At 40.0% G+C, this 15,000-nt stretch overlaps 1 protein-coding gene across 2 annotated transcripts in view; it reads right to left on the bottom strand.

Moving 5' to 3' along the window:
- The window catches only part of LOC143018156 (uncharacterized), a 285,772-nt gene that overhangs the window by 96,975 nt on the left and 173,797 nt on the right, over window positions 1-15,000 (bottom strand). For both annotated transcript variants that reach the window (XM_076173300.1, XM_076173299.1), the window contains one exon: window positions 8,578-8,893. In XM_076173300.1, the coding sequence (XP_076029415.1) occupies window positions 8,578-8,893 (316 nt within the window). The remainder of the gene's footprint in view (window positions 1-8,577; window positions 8,894-15,000) is intronic.

Raw genomic sequence — 15,000 nt, 5'->3', positions numbered from 1 at the left:
CATAATAATGATAAATGAATAGATAAATGAATAAATAAAAACTATAATAATGTAAATAATAAATAAAATACATAAATAAATGCATAGGTATAGTTAAGTAATAAACAAGTAGGTAAATAGTAAATAATAACAAATTGGTATATAAATAATAATAATTGAGAATCAAGCAAATAATAATAAACAAACAGACAAATGATAACAAAACAAATATAAAATAAACGATAATACAGCATCTTGCTGAGGTGTTTATCTAAATGATTCTTAAAGCTTCGAACTGAATTACATTGTACTGCCTCTGCAGGAAGTTTATTCCATTCATTAACTACACGGTTGGCAAAGTTGTTTCTACCCACTTTCAAATTAAATCTATTTTCAGACAGTTTGAGACCATTGTTTCTTGTCTGATTCTCATTCAGTGTGAAATTTTTGTCACTTTTGATGTTGTCAATTCCTTTTAGGATCTTAAAGACCTGTGTCAAGTCACCTCGGAGTTTACGCTTTTTTAAGGAAAACAGATTCATATGTTTTAGTCGATTTTCGTATGATTTGAGATCGTTACTGATAATTACGCCGAGATCTTTTTCACTATCCATTTTTGTTATCGAATTTCCAAATAACTTGTAATCGTACTTACTGTTATTTTTACCTATGTGTATTACCTTGCATTAACTTGTGTTAAATTTCATTTGCCACTTTTCAGACCATTGTTGTAATTTATCTAAATCTTCTTGAATATCTAATTGGTTTAAGTGATCATTTGCCATTCCGCACAGTTTTGTATCATCAGCAAATTTGGAAACAGTAGATTTTAGTCCGTGGTCTATATCATTTATATATACTATGAATAGAAGTGGCCCAAGAACGAAACCTTGAGGAACTCCACTCGTAACACTTTTCCATCCAGAAGTTTTTCCATTTAAAACAACTCTGTTTTCGATCATTCAATCAATTACTAGTTCAACTTAATAGGCTACCAATTATTCCGTGTGAAGGTAATTTAGTAAGTAGTCTTTCGTAGGGGACGGTATCAAAAGCTTTTTCAAAGTCTAGATACATTAAATCTATATTGTTTCTTTTGTCATAATTCGAGATAACTGTGTTGTTGAATTCGAGTAAATTAGTCACACAAGAACGTCTCCGTCTGAAACCATGTTGGCTATCTTCTATTAAACAGTTACTTTCTAAATGATGTTCGATACCATCTCTGATAATAGTGTCCCTCATTTTTCCTACGATTGAAATCAAACTTATAGGCCAGTAGTTATTTGGTTTCCTTTTGTCACCTTTTTTTGAATATGGGACTAACGTTAGCTAGCTTCCATTCTCTTGGGTCATCTCCGGATATGATGGATTGTTTGAAAATAATTTCTAATGGAACAATAATTTCATTTTTCATTTTCTTTAAGATTCTTGGATGCCAACCGTCAGGCCCTGGTGTTTTATTAACTTTGAGTTTCTCTTTATACCTTTTAATTTCTTCCTTTGTTATATTTATCGTAGTGAGTAATTTTACCCTAGACTTTTCACAGGTTTCAGTTTGGAGTTCACTTTGAGGTGTTTCGTTTACGAATACCGAGCTAAAATAATTGTTTAAAATATCACTTCCTTCATTTGAATATTCAAGTTGACCGTCAGCAGATAATAGTGGACCAATGTGATTCCTAACAACCTTTTTAACTCTAATGTAACTATAGTAGTAGTAGACGCAAGAAAGGATAAATAAGACGGGAGGAAGTAATGAGGAAGATGTGTGAAGACGGAGGTGAGAGGAGAGAATGTATTTATGGGATGGTGGAGGAGGAAAGGGAGACGGAAAAATGAGGTTCGAGGGACGTTGAAGGAGGAGGAGGAGAAGGAGATGGGAAGATGTGAGCGGTCGAGTGATTTTTGGAAAAGTTGAATTAGGAACCCCATCAGAAGACGACAGTCCAGAGAGGAGGATGAGGATGAGGAGGAGGAAGAGGGGTTGGAGGAGGAAGAGGAGGAAGAGGAAGAGGTGAAGGAGGTCGAGGGAGAAAGACAGGGCAGGGAAGAGTAAGGCGTGGGGGGGGGCAGATAAAGAGAGGGAAGACCTGCAAAAAACAGGAAAAAAATGAGGAAGAGGGACAAGGAGAGACGACGATGAGGAAGACAACGAAAGGGAAGGGAGGTGAATGGAGACGGTGAAGTACGTGATTAAGGAAATAAAGGGTAGAGTAAGAGAAGGATGTGGAACATCGGTGAGGAAACGGGGGGATAGGGTGAAAGGAGTGGAGGGTGAGGGTGGGGGGAAACTGAATGAAAATGAAAAGCATGATGAGGATACGAACTGGAATAAAAAGTATTCATTCTGAAAAGACTCAGCCAGGTGGTGCACGGAAGGGGGCTTTGGGGTGAAGGGGAGGAGGAAGGAAGAGGAGAAGTAGGGTAGGAGGAGGAGGAGAAGGAGGAAGTGTAGGAGCAGTGGCGAAGGCGAGGCAAGACATCAGAAGGGGGACGGGGTGGGAAGGGGGTGTAAAAATGAGGAGGAGGTCACAGAGGGAGCGAAACAAACATTGGCGGCTCAAACCTCGAGGGCCTTCACGGAACATGAAGGCCACTCCCCTATATACCTGTATATATATATATATATATATATGTATATATATATATATATATATATAGAAATATATGCATATATATATATATATATATATATATGTGTATATATATGTATATAGTTACGACTACAGACTCGTCGTAGTGAAGGTTTCAAACATTACATGTGCACGCATGTGCGTATGTGTACCTTGAGTTATGCCGGCCTTTCCCACGGTAGGCTTGGTGGTCTCCTTGCTGACCAAACCGTCGATACGACGTATGAAGACTGTCAAAGTGATTAATTCTATATTATATACGTATTTCGTTCTTCTCTTGCTTTGTCAAACATGTTCCATTCATTGCATATAGATTTATGTATGTGTATTATCTTGTGGATCTATCTTGTCAATCTTAGGTACTGATTTACGTAAGATTTGAGAAATTCCATATTATTATTGTTTTCGGAAGTCGAAGCGTTGGTGTGAGAACGAGATGCCTACGTGCGCTCTGATTCAAAATTGCGTGGGAGCGTAAGTTTTGGCAACAGCGTTCCAACTTCCATTTACGTAAGTGTCAATGTATAGATTTTCATATAAAAACTATTAAGTTTCTGTTTTTTCTAAGATTGACAAGGTAACTTTATCATGTATTATTTTGTATACCTTGTTGTAAAGAATAACCACGTATGTTCATGGAGTTATTCTAAAACTCTCTTGTTGATCGTTGCATCTAGCGACACTTGGCAGCCCTCCGTGGCCTAGCAGAGAAATGTATATATATCGGTGATTACAACGGAAAATTTGGTCTCTGCTTATACAGAGCCCCTTGCTACTTATCTGGCTCTTGGTCCAGCCTTATGCTAGTTTCTTTTTCCACTTTGTTGGACTTAGACATTTAGTCGTAGTTTCATCTCGACTTAGTGTATTTACGAGTGTCTTTGTAGGACTCTGTATTCTTTTGATAGTCGATATATTTCTCGACTTTGTGTATTTACGAGTGTCTTTGTAGGACTCTATTCTTTGCAAGTCGTTGTTATTTCCCAACTTTGCATATTTACGTATGTCTTTGTAAAGACTGTATTCTTTTGAATGTTGATATTTGATCGACTATTTATATTAACATGTCTTGGCAAATTTGGCCATTCATTGACTGGTACTTATTTATCTTTTGGATATCTATGTGAACTTTACAGTGTAACGGATCTTGTAATATTTTGCTCGCTTGGCGACCTCTGTTCTTCGATCTTGTTTGTTTTTGCTTCTTTTGAAGGAAATAATTATTCTTTAATCAGAACTCTAGTTTTTTGGACCTGGCCCTTCCCCCTAGGCGTCACAATATATATATATATATATATATATATATATGTATATATATATATATATATATATACATATATATATGTATATATATATATATATATATATAAAGTTAGGCGAGAGAGCAGACTAGAGTGAAAGATACTACAGAGGCGGTGAAAGAGAGGGAGTGGAATTGGGCAGGTAAGTTAGTGCGAACGACTGATGAACGATGGAGCAAGTGTGTTACTGAGTGGACGCCGCGATATGGGAAGCGTGGAAGAGGGAGATCAGACAGAAGGTGGAGATTGAGATTGAAGATTGAGAAGTTTACCGGAGTGACGTGGCAGAGGTTGGCGCGGTTGTGTGAATCATGGAATGTTATGAAGGAGGGCCTTTGTTCAGCAGTGGACTCAGGATGGCTGATTTGAATGATTGATTTATGTATATATATATATATATATATATATATATATATATATATATATACATATATATATATATATATATGTATATATATGTATATATATGTATATATATACATGTATGTGTATATATATATATATATATATATATATATATATATATATATATATATATATATATATACACACACACGCAGTACAAAGCGACACAGGCCCCCTTCCCCTCCTACAGGAGGTCCCGCGGCTCCTGTTGGGATAAGACGGGGCAGGAGGTGGGGGCACGACGTGGACACGAAAGGGCGTTCTTGGGGGCCCGGATGAATGCAAAATAAACCTATGAAGAGCGGGGGTGACAAAAACATACAAGCTTTACTCTCGCTTTAGCATGGGCATTGCTTTTTGTATTCTTGCTTTTCATTTTCTTTCACAGCTTTTTCGTATATGCAACACTAATCATAGAAGTACATATATACGTAAATAACTAAACAAATATATGTGTAACTGAGTAGATTGAATACAGGGGTATATAAATACATAGATAACTAAGTGAATAAATGTATAAGTAAATGAATGACGAGTAAATGAATTAGGTAGTAGAATAAACAAAGAAATAACGTAAAGCCTTATCTCAAGCCAGCCTTCCAAGTTAAAAAAAAAAAGACTATGGTATAGGTAACACTACTGAGAAACCTACAATTTGATCAAACAATGAAAGTTGATCAACTATACAATTGAATAAGCAAAAACAATGTATTTCAGATTTCGATGAGGTCAGCATGCCAGTTCAGTCCACATATCACGCTCGAATGTAATAAGCATTCTTCATGGAAATGAGAAGACAAATGCGCATCGCCCGTGACATAACGTCACGAGGGTTCAACTAGACCAGTAGTTCTTAACATTTATTGGCAGCGACACAAAATCCTGTCTATATCGACCATTGCGACCCATACCCTCTTAAACATTTAGTTTCATTTAAAAAATTTAATAATTGTACTCAAACCGTCTCCGTAATGTTGTGATTAGATGTTAATGATTTAGATATTCGAATACAGTATTATTACTTATGATAATATTTTCCTCAAGAATATTAGGAAAATAATAAGTCCACAATCTTTCTGTCGATGGGGAATGGATTCACAAAAATAAAAAACTAATATGGTTATGGATATAAATGTTTATGTATATATATATATATATATATATATATATATATATATATATATATATATATATAAATATATACATATATATACATAATTAATCAATAATTAAAGAAGTAAATGAATATGCGTCGGTAAAAATAATGCCAATCCTTTCGCTGCGTCTTACGACTTTATTGTTAGCTGCCCCTGAATGTGAGAAGCTACCAGCTGCTCTTTGGCCGCTTGGGGGCGAAGGGACGAAAAGCAAGCAGTGTTCTTCAAGAGAATAAGTGTCTTCTGCTGCCTTCAATCACCTTCAGGCAGGTGTCCCTCCCTTCAGCTGCATAATATCATCTGTCCCTAATTGACGTCATCGATCACGATTCCCAGGAAGTAGAGAAATAAGTCATCTCACTTTACTGAGACGACGTGCGCTCGGCTGAGTAAAATCGCCTGGTGTTCAGCCTGAATAAAGTTTATAGAATTAGTCATTGTTACGAAGGGTGGTACCAAAAACTTCCCTCTTCTTCGGGTGTCAGGAGGTGGCCCATGTAGCACGTGGCTGGACCCCTTAATCCAGAAGATCCGTCGGACGCTTTCTGAGCAAAGTCCCCAAAGATATTGCGGGCTGGGGCCCTCTAAGGGCTTAAGAGGTCCCCAACATGGAGGATTCGTTGGCCCCTTTTACTATTAAACCCTTAATGGATGAAAAAAAATCACCTAAAGACAGTCAGAAGTAAAATACTTGGAAGTACTGTAGTATTGGCCAATGACGGATTTGATCGAGGCTTCGATCCAAAGACGCCCTCTGCAGGCTGGCATCATACGATTTTATTCACGAGAGGACGGGGCCATCTCCGTACGATGATATCTTTCAGCGCTTTTTTTTTTATCAGATTGACAACAAGCTATTTTGTTCAACTGAGGGTGGGTAAGGGCCCCTTGTCGAAAGTGGCAAGGGTCTCTAAGAAAATGGGGACCCCTGAGAAGTATGTTTGCCACAATAAAATTTATGGAGTATGTCACCATTGGAAAGGAATCAGTAAAGATGGTTCCAACCCCTTGGTTGAGGTGACGTTCTCAGAGTTGGAGGAGGATATCTCTGGCGTTAGCATAAAAAAAGAGCCCTCTAGAAGTACGCCATCTTGGAGGGGGTGGTGGGTAGGCGGGGAGGTTTAATGAAGATCCAGCCTCGATTGATGTCCGTCGCTTATGGACGACGACTTCGGGAATCGACACTGGATGGATCGAGTCAAAAGCTCTGACAAACTGATCGCTTAATTAATTTGAAAAAGAAAATTTGATTATAACTCCTGGGTGTTAACAACTTATATTCGTAAACACATGCACGAACACACACACACACAAACACACTCACACACACACACACACACACACACACACACACACACACACACACACACACACACACACACACACACACACACACACACACACACACACACACACACACACACACACACACACACACACACACACACACACACACACACACACACACACACACACACACACACACACACACACACACACACACACACACACACACACACACACACACACACGCACGCACACACACACACACACACACACACACACACACACACACACACACACACACACACACACACACACACACACACACACACACACACACACACACACACACACACACACACACACACACACACACACACACACACACACACACACACACACACACACACACACACACACACACACATGAATCGAATCCTGCCCAGGGCTGAAACAATTTCAGTATCGCTGCGCTTTGAGTCGTTACTCCAACTCTCGTGGGCGAGGAGTTGGGTGTGTGTGTGAGTGTAAGGTCACAGCATTACCCATAGATCGGTCATACGAGCTCTGAGCTCTCTTTCGGGAGGGAAATGGCTGTCGGTCACGAGTCCAACACGTGATCCAAAGACCATGGTGAATCACCCCCCACACCCACACACCCACACATCCCCCCCCCACACACACAACTCGATGGAGCAGAGGTAGCGTTCGCAACAACCGCTGCTACAGCGGTCCGAATTCGAATCCTGCCCAAGGCTGGAATAATTTTAGTATCGCTGCGCTGCGAGTCGTTACTCCAACTCTCGTGGGCGGGGAGTTGGGTGTGTGTGTGCGTGTAAGATCAGCATTACCCATAGATCAGTCATATATGACCTCTGAGCTCTCATCTGGTAGGGTAATAGCTGTCGATCACAAGTACAACCGTGATCCAAGACCATAGTGAATCACACACACACACACACACACACACACACACACACACCATTGGAAAGGAATCAGTAAAGATGGTTCCAACCCCTTGGTTGAGGTGACGTTCTCAGAGTTGGAGGAGGATATCTCTGGCGTTAGCATAAAAAAAGAGCCCTCTAGAAGTACGCCATCTTGGAGGGGGTGGTGGGTAGGCGGGGAGGTTTAATGAAGATCCAGCCTCGATTGATGTCCGTCGCTTATGGACGACGACTTCGGGAATCGACACTGGATGGATCGAGTCAAAAGCTCTGACAAACTGATCGCTTAATTAATTTGAAAAAGAAAATTTGATTATAACTCCTGGGTGTTAACAACTTATATTCGTAAACACATGCACGCACACACACACACACAAACACACTCACACACACACACACACACACACACACACACACACACACACACACACACACACACACACACACACACACACACACACACACACACACACGCACACATACACACACACACATGTACGCTCGCACACACACACACACACACACACACACACACACACACACACACACACACACACACACACACACACACACACACACACACACACACGCACGCACACATACACACACACGCATGTACGCTCGCACACACACACACACACACACACACACACACACACACACACACACACACACACACACACACACACACACACACACACACACACACACACACACACACACACACACACACACACACACACGCACAATCAAACACACACACACACACACACACACACACACACACACACACACACACACACACACACACACACACACACACACACACACACACACACACACACACACACATTGGGTTCTTCCTTACCTTGAGGACTGAGTGGCAGGAGATTGCCGTAGGCGTCCGTCACCGTTCCTCGACCTTCCACCCTGCCAGCTGAGGACGAGTTGGCAGCGGACGGGTGCCTGCCGCCCCTGGGGGAATCCTGCGCCTCCCCTTTGTTATTATTGAGCACAGGCAGGCTGCCCGCCGACCCCTGGTGGCTGCCGCCGCCTCCGCCGCCACCACCACCCATGTCTCCGTCGGCGTGGTGGTGGTGATGGTGGTGGTGGTTGATGAGGCGTGCGGACGAGGAACCATCGCGGGACGACGAGTTGCTCTTGTTGGTCAGAACTGGCAACTTCTGCAAGAGACAAAATGTGACGTCAGGGATAGATCTCGGGGTCTTCTCAGGTGGCAAGGGGAGGAGGGAGGGGAGAGGAGAAGGAGGAGGAAGAGAAGGATATTTGGAGGGAGAGGAGGGAGATGGGATGAAAGATAACTTAAGGGAGGGGGGGGAGAAGGGTGGAAAGATAAACGTCCGAACCCTACCGCCAACCGTAATACACAGCAGTTACCATGTTGGCCGTTGCCTGCTTCAACGGAAGCTGCCGCAGTGCCTCCCGCCCCATCCTAAGGACAAGAACAGTTCCCCTGGCAGCTGAAACCCGCGGCAGCTCCCTAGTGGGTCCTAGAGTAGGGGAGCATTAGCTAATGCAGCGACTGAGCCACACACACTCAACCGCATCCAAATAAAAGGAAGTTCTTACTCCCCGAGATGTCAAGACCTCTTCACCACTGCCACGGGGGTTCTACGAACTTATATGAAATAGCCTTGCGGTAGCTAGGGTTAAAGGAAAAGTGCCACAGAGTACGGAAGGGGTTAATAGAGACGGGGTTTAACCCCTGAGATATCCGAGCACGTTTTCCATAGGTTTTGTTTTGATTAAGTAGAGGCGATTCTATTCCGGAGGAAGTGTTACCTCGATTGTTCGAGACTTCGTTTTCTACAGAGTTTGCCCCTTCACTGAAGAAAACTGTCTTGCAAGTACGTCAGTAGGGTTGATGTAATCAAGTAAATCAGACTTAATTCTTCAGGGAAAAACCCAAACACAAAATGAAACCTCTGCGCGAGATATGTCCTATCTGAAGAATGAATGAAAATTGAAAAAAAAAAAAAAAAAAAAAAAAAAAAAAGTAAAATAGAATAAACAAATAGATAACTAGCCAACTAGAATAAATTAATAAACAATTAAGAAAATTTAAATAAACAAATAATAGATAAAGATTCTAAAGGGAATTGACAACATCAAGGCAAAATTTTTACACTGAATAAGAATCCGACAAGAAATAATGGTCTCAAACTGTCAGGAAATTGATTTAATTTGGAAGTGAGTAGAAACAACTTCGCCAACCGTGTAGTTAATAAGTGGAACAAACTTCCTGCAGAGACAGTTCGAAGATTAAAGATTCATTTAAATAAACACCTAAGCAAGATGCTGTAATGCCTGTCATTCATTTCATATTATTATTTTTTTTATTATTTGTCTGTTAATTATTATTTGCTTGATTATAATTTATTATTAGTTATCTGTCAATTTATTATTATTTTCTATTTACTTGTTTGTTTATTATTCAACTTTACATATTTATTTATTTATTTGATTTATTATTATTTATATTATAATTTTATCTATTCATTTCTTTATTATTATAATTTTTTCGCATCCGACTCAGTTATGGACCAAAAGGTCTCCTGTCGACATGCTCCTTCTTTGTAATCCTTTGTAAACGACCATTAAATAAACAAATATACATACATATATATATGTATATATATACATATATTATATATATATATATATATATATATATGTATATATATATGTATATATATATGTATATATATATTAGATAAGTTAATAGGAAAATTAACCTTAATCTTTTTTTATTACATACATTTTATACGCTCTAAGTGCATTCATTCCACTGGCTTTACTCGATAAATTTGGTAAAAATAACGAATTTATTTAACACCTGCCCCGGCCATCAATTCATCCATTCATTCGGACTACCTTAGAGGATTTCATTCATCCCCGTGGCACCCCCCCTCCTCCCTCGGTAGTAAAGGGGTTAAGGTCATACTTAACCTTGGACAAGTTAATAGAATTTATATGCTTTATCTTAGCCATATTTTTTTTTTTTATTAATTCAAATATTTATTTTTTCATTTATTTATTAATTTGTCTATTTTTGAGGGGGGTCCTAGATATTGTACATGAGATTACCCATGGTGAGCCATCAAGAGACGGGGGAGGAGGGTGGGGGTGGGAGTCGGGGGGGTTACAGATTACAGGCGGGACATGATAAGTTGCGTTTTTGATCCAGATCTCCTGGTACAATTTCTTCAACCTTGGGTCACGCTCTACCACCATCGAGGATCAACACCAGGTGAGGTTATTCAGCTGATGTTTGCACTTTGGATAGAAAGGGGTCTCGTCCTACAGAAATGCCAGATAAAAGTATATAAAGTCTGATTTAGTGAAGGTATTCAAATAATTCAAAGGTTTTGTTCTGACTAACGCCAGACTTTTTCATTCAGCTGAAGAGTGTGAATAGATTCAGAATATATGTTTACTTGTCGTTAACCTATATATTTATATATTTATTCATTTATTAAGTTATTTATATATCATTTATTTATTTATTTATATATTTGTTTATTTAATTATTTATTTATTAATTTATCTATTTATGCGTATATTTCTTTGTGTAGTTATTACCCTGCACCCGGCACAGCTATGGCAGCTACGGACCAAGAGGTCTCCTGTCTGCCTCCTGCTCTTTCATCGAAGTCCATTGAAGTCCATAGTAAGAAAAAAATAAATGACGTACTCCGATCGAAAATTCTGGAGCCTCCGATAGCTCTCCAACTCGCACTGTGCCTCACACAGGACCTGATGAACTTGATTAGTAACCACATTTCCCAGATTCCGCTTTCCTAATAACCCCAGAAATCCGTTTGAACCGCACAGCGCCTGACTGGAGGTTCTGATATTATTTCTTAAAGAAACTTGGCTCCTGATTGGTCAGCTGATCAAAGTCACAGTCGTCTGGCCACGCCTCCTCTTCTCTCGTTCTCGGTACATCTCTCTCCCTCTCTCTCTGCAATCAGAAACAAGTTAGAAGTACAGGTGTGTGTCTCGATCTCTTAGTGCCCTTGTGCAAGAAAACCATCACCGAAGTTTTAGATTTTTTGCCCTTCGTCTCTGCTTCAGGAGTTCCTCTGTTTCTGAGGATAAGAAAATGGCTCAAACCAGATGGCAGTCTATCATGTAGATTCTGCCGTGGATGAAGAAGAATTATGTCTCCAGTTGGAAGAGATTAAACCAATCTCAGTTGATTCCTTTAACTCTCTGAGTACCTTACTTGAACATGCTCTGCCTACCTATTTGCAATTTTATTCAGTTGAGGAGAAGGAAGAGGAGGAGAAAGGGGCGCTCCTTGAAGATTTGGAAAGGTTATCATAGTATAAGGCTTTATCGATATTATTGTGACAAACTTCAGGCCATAGTGTGGCTCCTGCGCTCTCTCTCTCTCTCTCCTTCTGAAATGACTTCCATTCACAACACCAACTTAGTAAACTCATATCATATCGTACTCCAGAGCTGGGAATCATCGCTATTGCAAAGGCGATTCTTATGAATTGAAAAAAGTACATTTTATTTCCATAGTTCATCGACATCTTTACTAGCCAAAGAGTGGCACAATATGATTTTGGTTTCATTTTCGTAGTAAACAAATATAATCCTAGTTATTAGACGCATCTAAAACAAGGCATGAAACGATTACGGCGTCATCTGTTAACAGGTGATGAAAACAGAAAACTGTCATCGAACTTTGGAATCTGGCTGTCTATTCTGTTTGGGCGCCGGTCCTTGGTAGCGCTGTGGTTGTTCATGATAGTCATGATAGTCTACACTCATGGTCAAGGGAACAACGCTCTCGTTGGATGCTCCTTAGTTCCTGGAATCGTTGTGTCACTTCATAACGCGTTTCATTTTTTTCTTCCTAGAGCGATCCATCATAGTTCGTACTTATATAATTATTTGTTTGATAAAGTTGGATAAAGAAGACACGGGTCTTAGCTCGAGATTATTCCTGATGAATTTCAGTATGAAACTAGACAGGAACAAATTTAGACAAAGAACCTTGTACTTTTTATCCACTTTCCCCCAACTTGCCATACTGTTTCAGCAATTATACATTTCGGTGTTGTACGAATAAGATTTTGTCGCCTCCCTCCCCTAAAAAAAATGATAAAGAACTACGGTGTATAAAGATGTATTTGTATATTTCTAATAGACCATGGGGCTAGTTCGGATGTCTGTAAATATTCTGCTTCAAAGGATCAAGATTCTTCCATCTTCCACAACCAATTTCATATATCTATTTTGATCCAGGAACACTTCATATCCACTCAAATTTCTACTTTAATTTTTTGCAGTGAACGTGTATATATATATATATATACATATATATATATATATATATATATATATATATATGTGTGTGTTGGTGTGTGTGTGTGTGTGTGTGTGTGTGTGTGTGTGTGTGTGTGTGTGTGACGACATCCTGACAGGTTGTAAGAGAGGCAGAGGGAAAACACACAAATAGAACAAGTGTTTATTCTTTGACTAGTTTCGCACTATGGTGCTTCTTGAGGAAGAATGTTTACACTACAGAAAAACTGGTAATATATACAGAAAATGTGTGGGCAGTGAACAAGGATAGGTCAACAGGTTTGAGCTCAAGGAGGCTCGAACTCCTGCGTGTTGGTCGTACTGACACTAGATAGGGTGCTTCTGGTGATCTGATGTCCCGTCTTCTTCTAATGTCTTTCTGCGTGTTGTACTGTTGTCTCTGATAATTTGATGTCACCTACTCTATTGTTCGTACATTTATTGGTGGCTATGTACAGAGCTTCTACAATTTTTCTTTGCCTCTTGCTGAGATTATTGTGCAGAATGCTTGCTTGATCCCATTTAGGTAGATGTCCTTCTTCGTCTATGTGGTTTACGAGTGCGTTGGTGTTGCGGTGGTATTGGACATCGGCTCTGTGTTCTTTTAACCTTGTGAATAACCCCCTGCGTCATATGAGATGCGGATATCCGTATGTCTGGGTTCTTTACTGAGTGCGCAGGCCAAGTTAGAGATGGGGACTACTATGTACATTGTGTTGTTCGTGTTTTGGTATTTTCTTTGTCATTATCCCTCTCCCTCACTACTTTGGCTTTTTTCAAGGTTACGGGGAAGCCAAGTTTTACGAAAGGTCTTGGTGATATGAAGCAATTCGTCATTGAGGAATTCAGGGGTGCATATCCTGAGTGCTCGAAGGTAAAATCCCATGATTACATCAGTCTTGGTCTTTTTGTCGTGAGCACTAAAATAATGAATGTAATAATCTTTGTGGGTGGTTTTTTCATACACCTTGAATTTTACAGAGCTATTCTCCCTGAAGATGACTGTATCCAGAATGGTAGGGACCCATTAACTTCGTGCTCTACAGTCAGCTGAATTTTAGGGTGTACTTGGTTGGACGTGATAAGATGTCACTAATGTTGGTATCTTTATGGAGGACGAGAATGCAGTCATCCACATATCTGTACCATCTGCTGTCGTTTGGGATGATGTTAATGTACTCTTCCTGTTCCAGTGTCTCTAAGAAGAGGCACACGGCTACTTACCCATAGGTAAGCTTTCATTTTGGTGAAATGTTTTGTCGTTGAAGGAAACAGAAGCACACTTGAAACACATTTCACTTAATTTGATGTAATCTTTCTTGTTGATAGGAAGGTCGTCCCCGTTGATGTGAAGCAAGACTTTCTCTGTAGCAGAGATGGCATTTTGAATTAAGACATTCGTAAAGAGATTGTACGTCGAAGCTTGCAAGGATTTTGTCTTTGAAGTCTATTGTTTGTAATTTGTTTATTAAGTCGGACGAGTTCTTAAGATGTAACCCACTGATTTTGGGGAGTGATGAAGACGGGTTTTGCAAGCCGTTTGGCCAGTCTATGCGGGGCGCTGCCAATACCAGAGGTGATGGGTCTGAGGGGAATCTCTGGTTTGTGAGCCTTGGGAAAACCGTTTATTGTTGGTATTCTCGGGTTCTCCTTAAGAAGATGTAATAGTCGTTTTCCTTTCTCTGTTTTCTTTATTATCTTCCTCGCTTCCTTGTTGAACCTAATGGCCTCATCCTTTGCCTGTTGTTCAGATATTGGACTATAGGTATCTGTGTCCGAGAGAAGAGCTTCCATTTTTCTTTTGTAGTCTGACTTGTCCATGATAACGATGTCGCCACCTTTATCTGCTTTAGTGACGACATTCTGATTATTGCGTAGTTCTTCAAGTGCTATCCGGAACTTTCTCGGGCTGGCAGGAGGGTTAGACTTGGAAGCTATGGTAGGCATA

The sequence above is a fragment of the Oratosquilla oratoria genome, chromosome 34 (genome assembly GCF_046742065.1).
Source record: "Oratosquilla oratoria isolate Oo_2021 chromosome 34, ASM4674206v1, whole genome shotgun sequence".
NCBI lineage: Eukaryota > Metazoa > Arthropoda > Malacostraca > Stomatopoda > Squillidae > Oratosquilla > Oratosquilla oratoria.
This window is presented reverse-complemented; position numbering and strand designations above follow the sequence as displayed.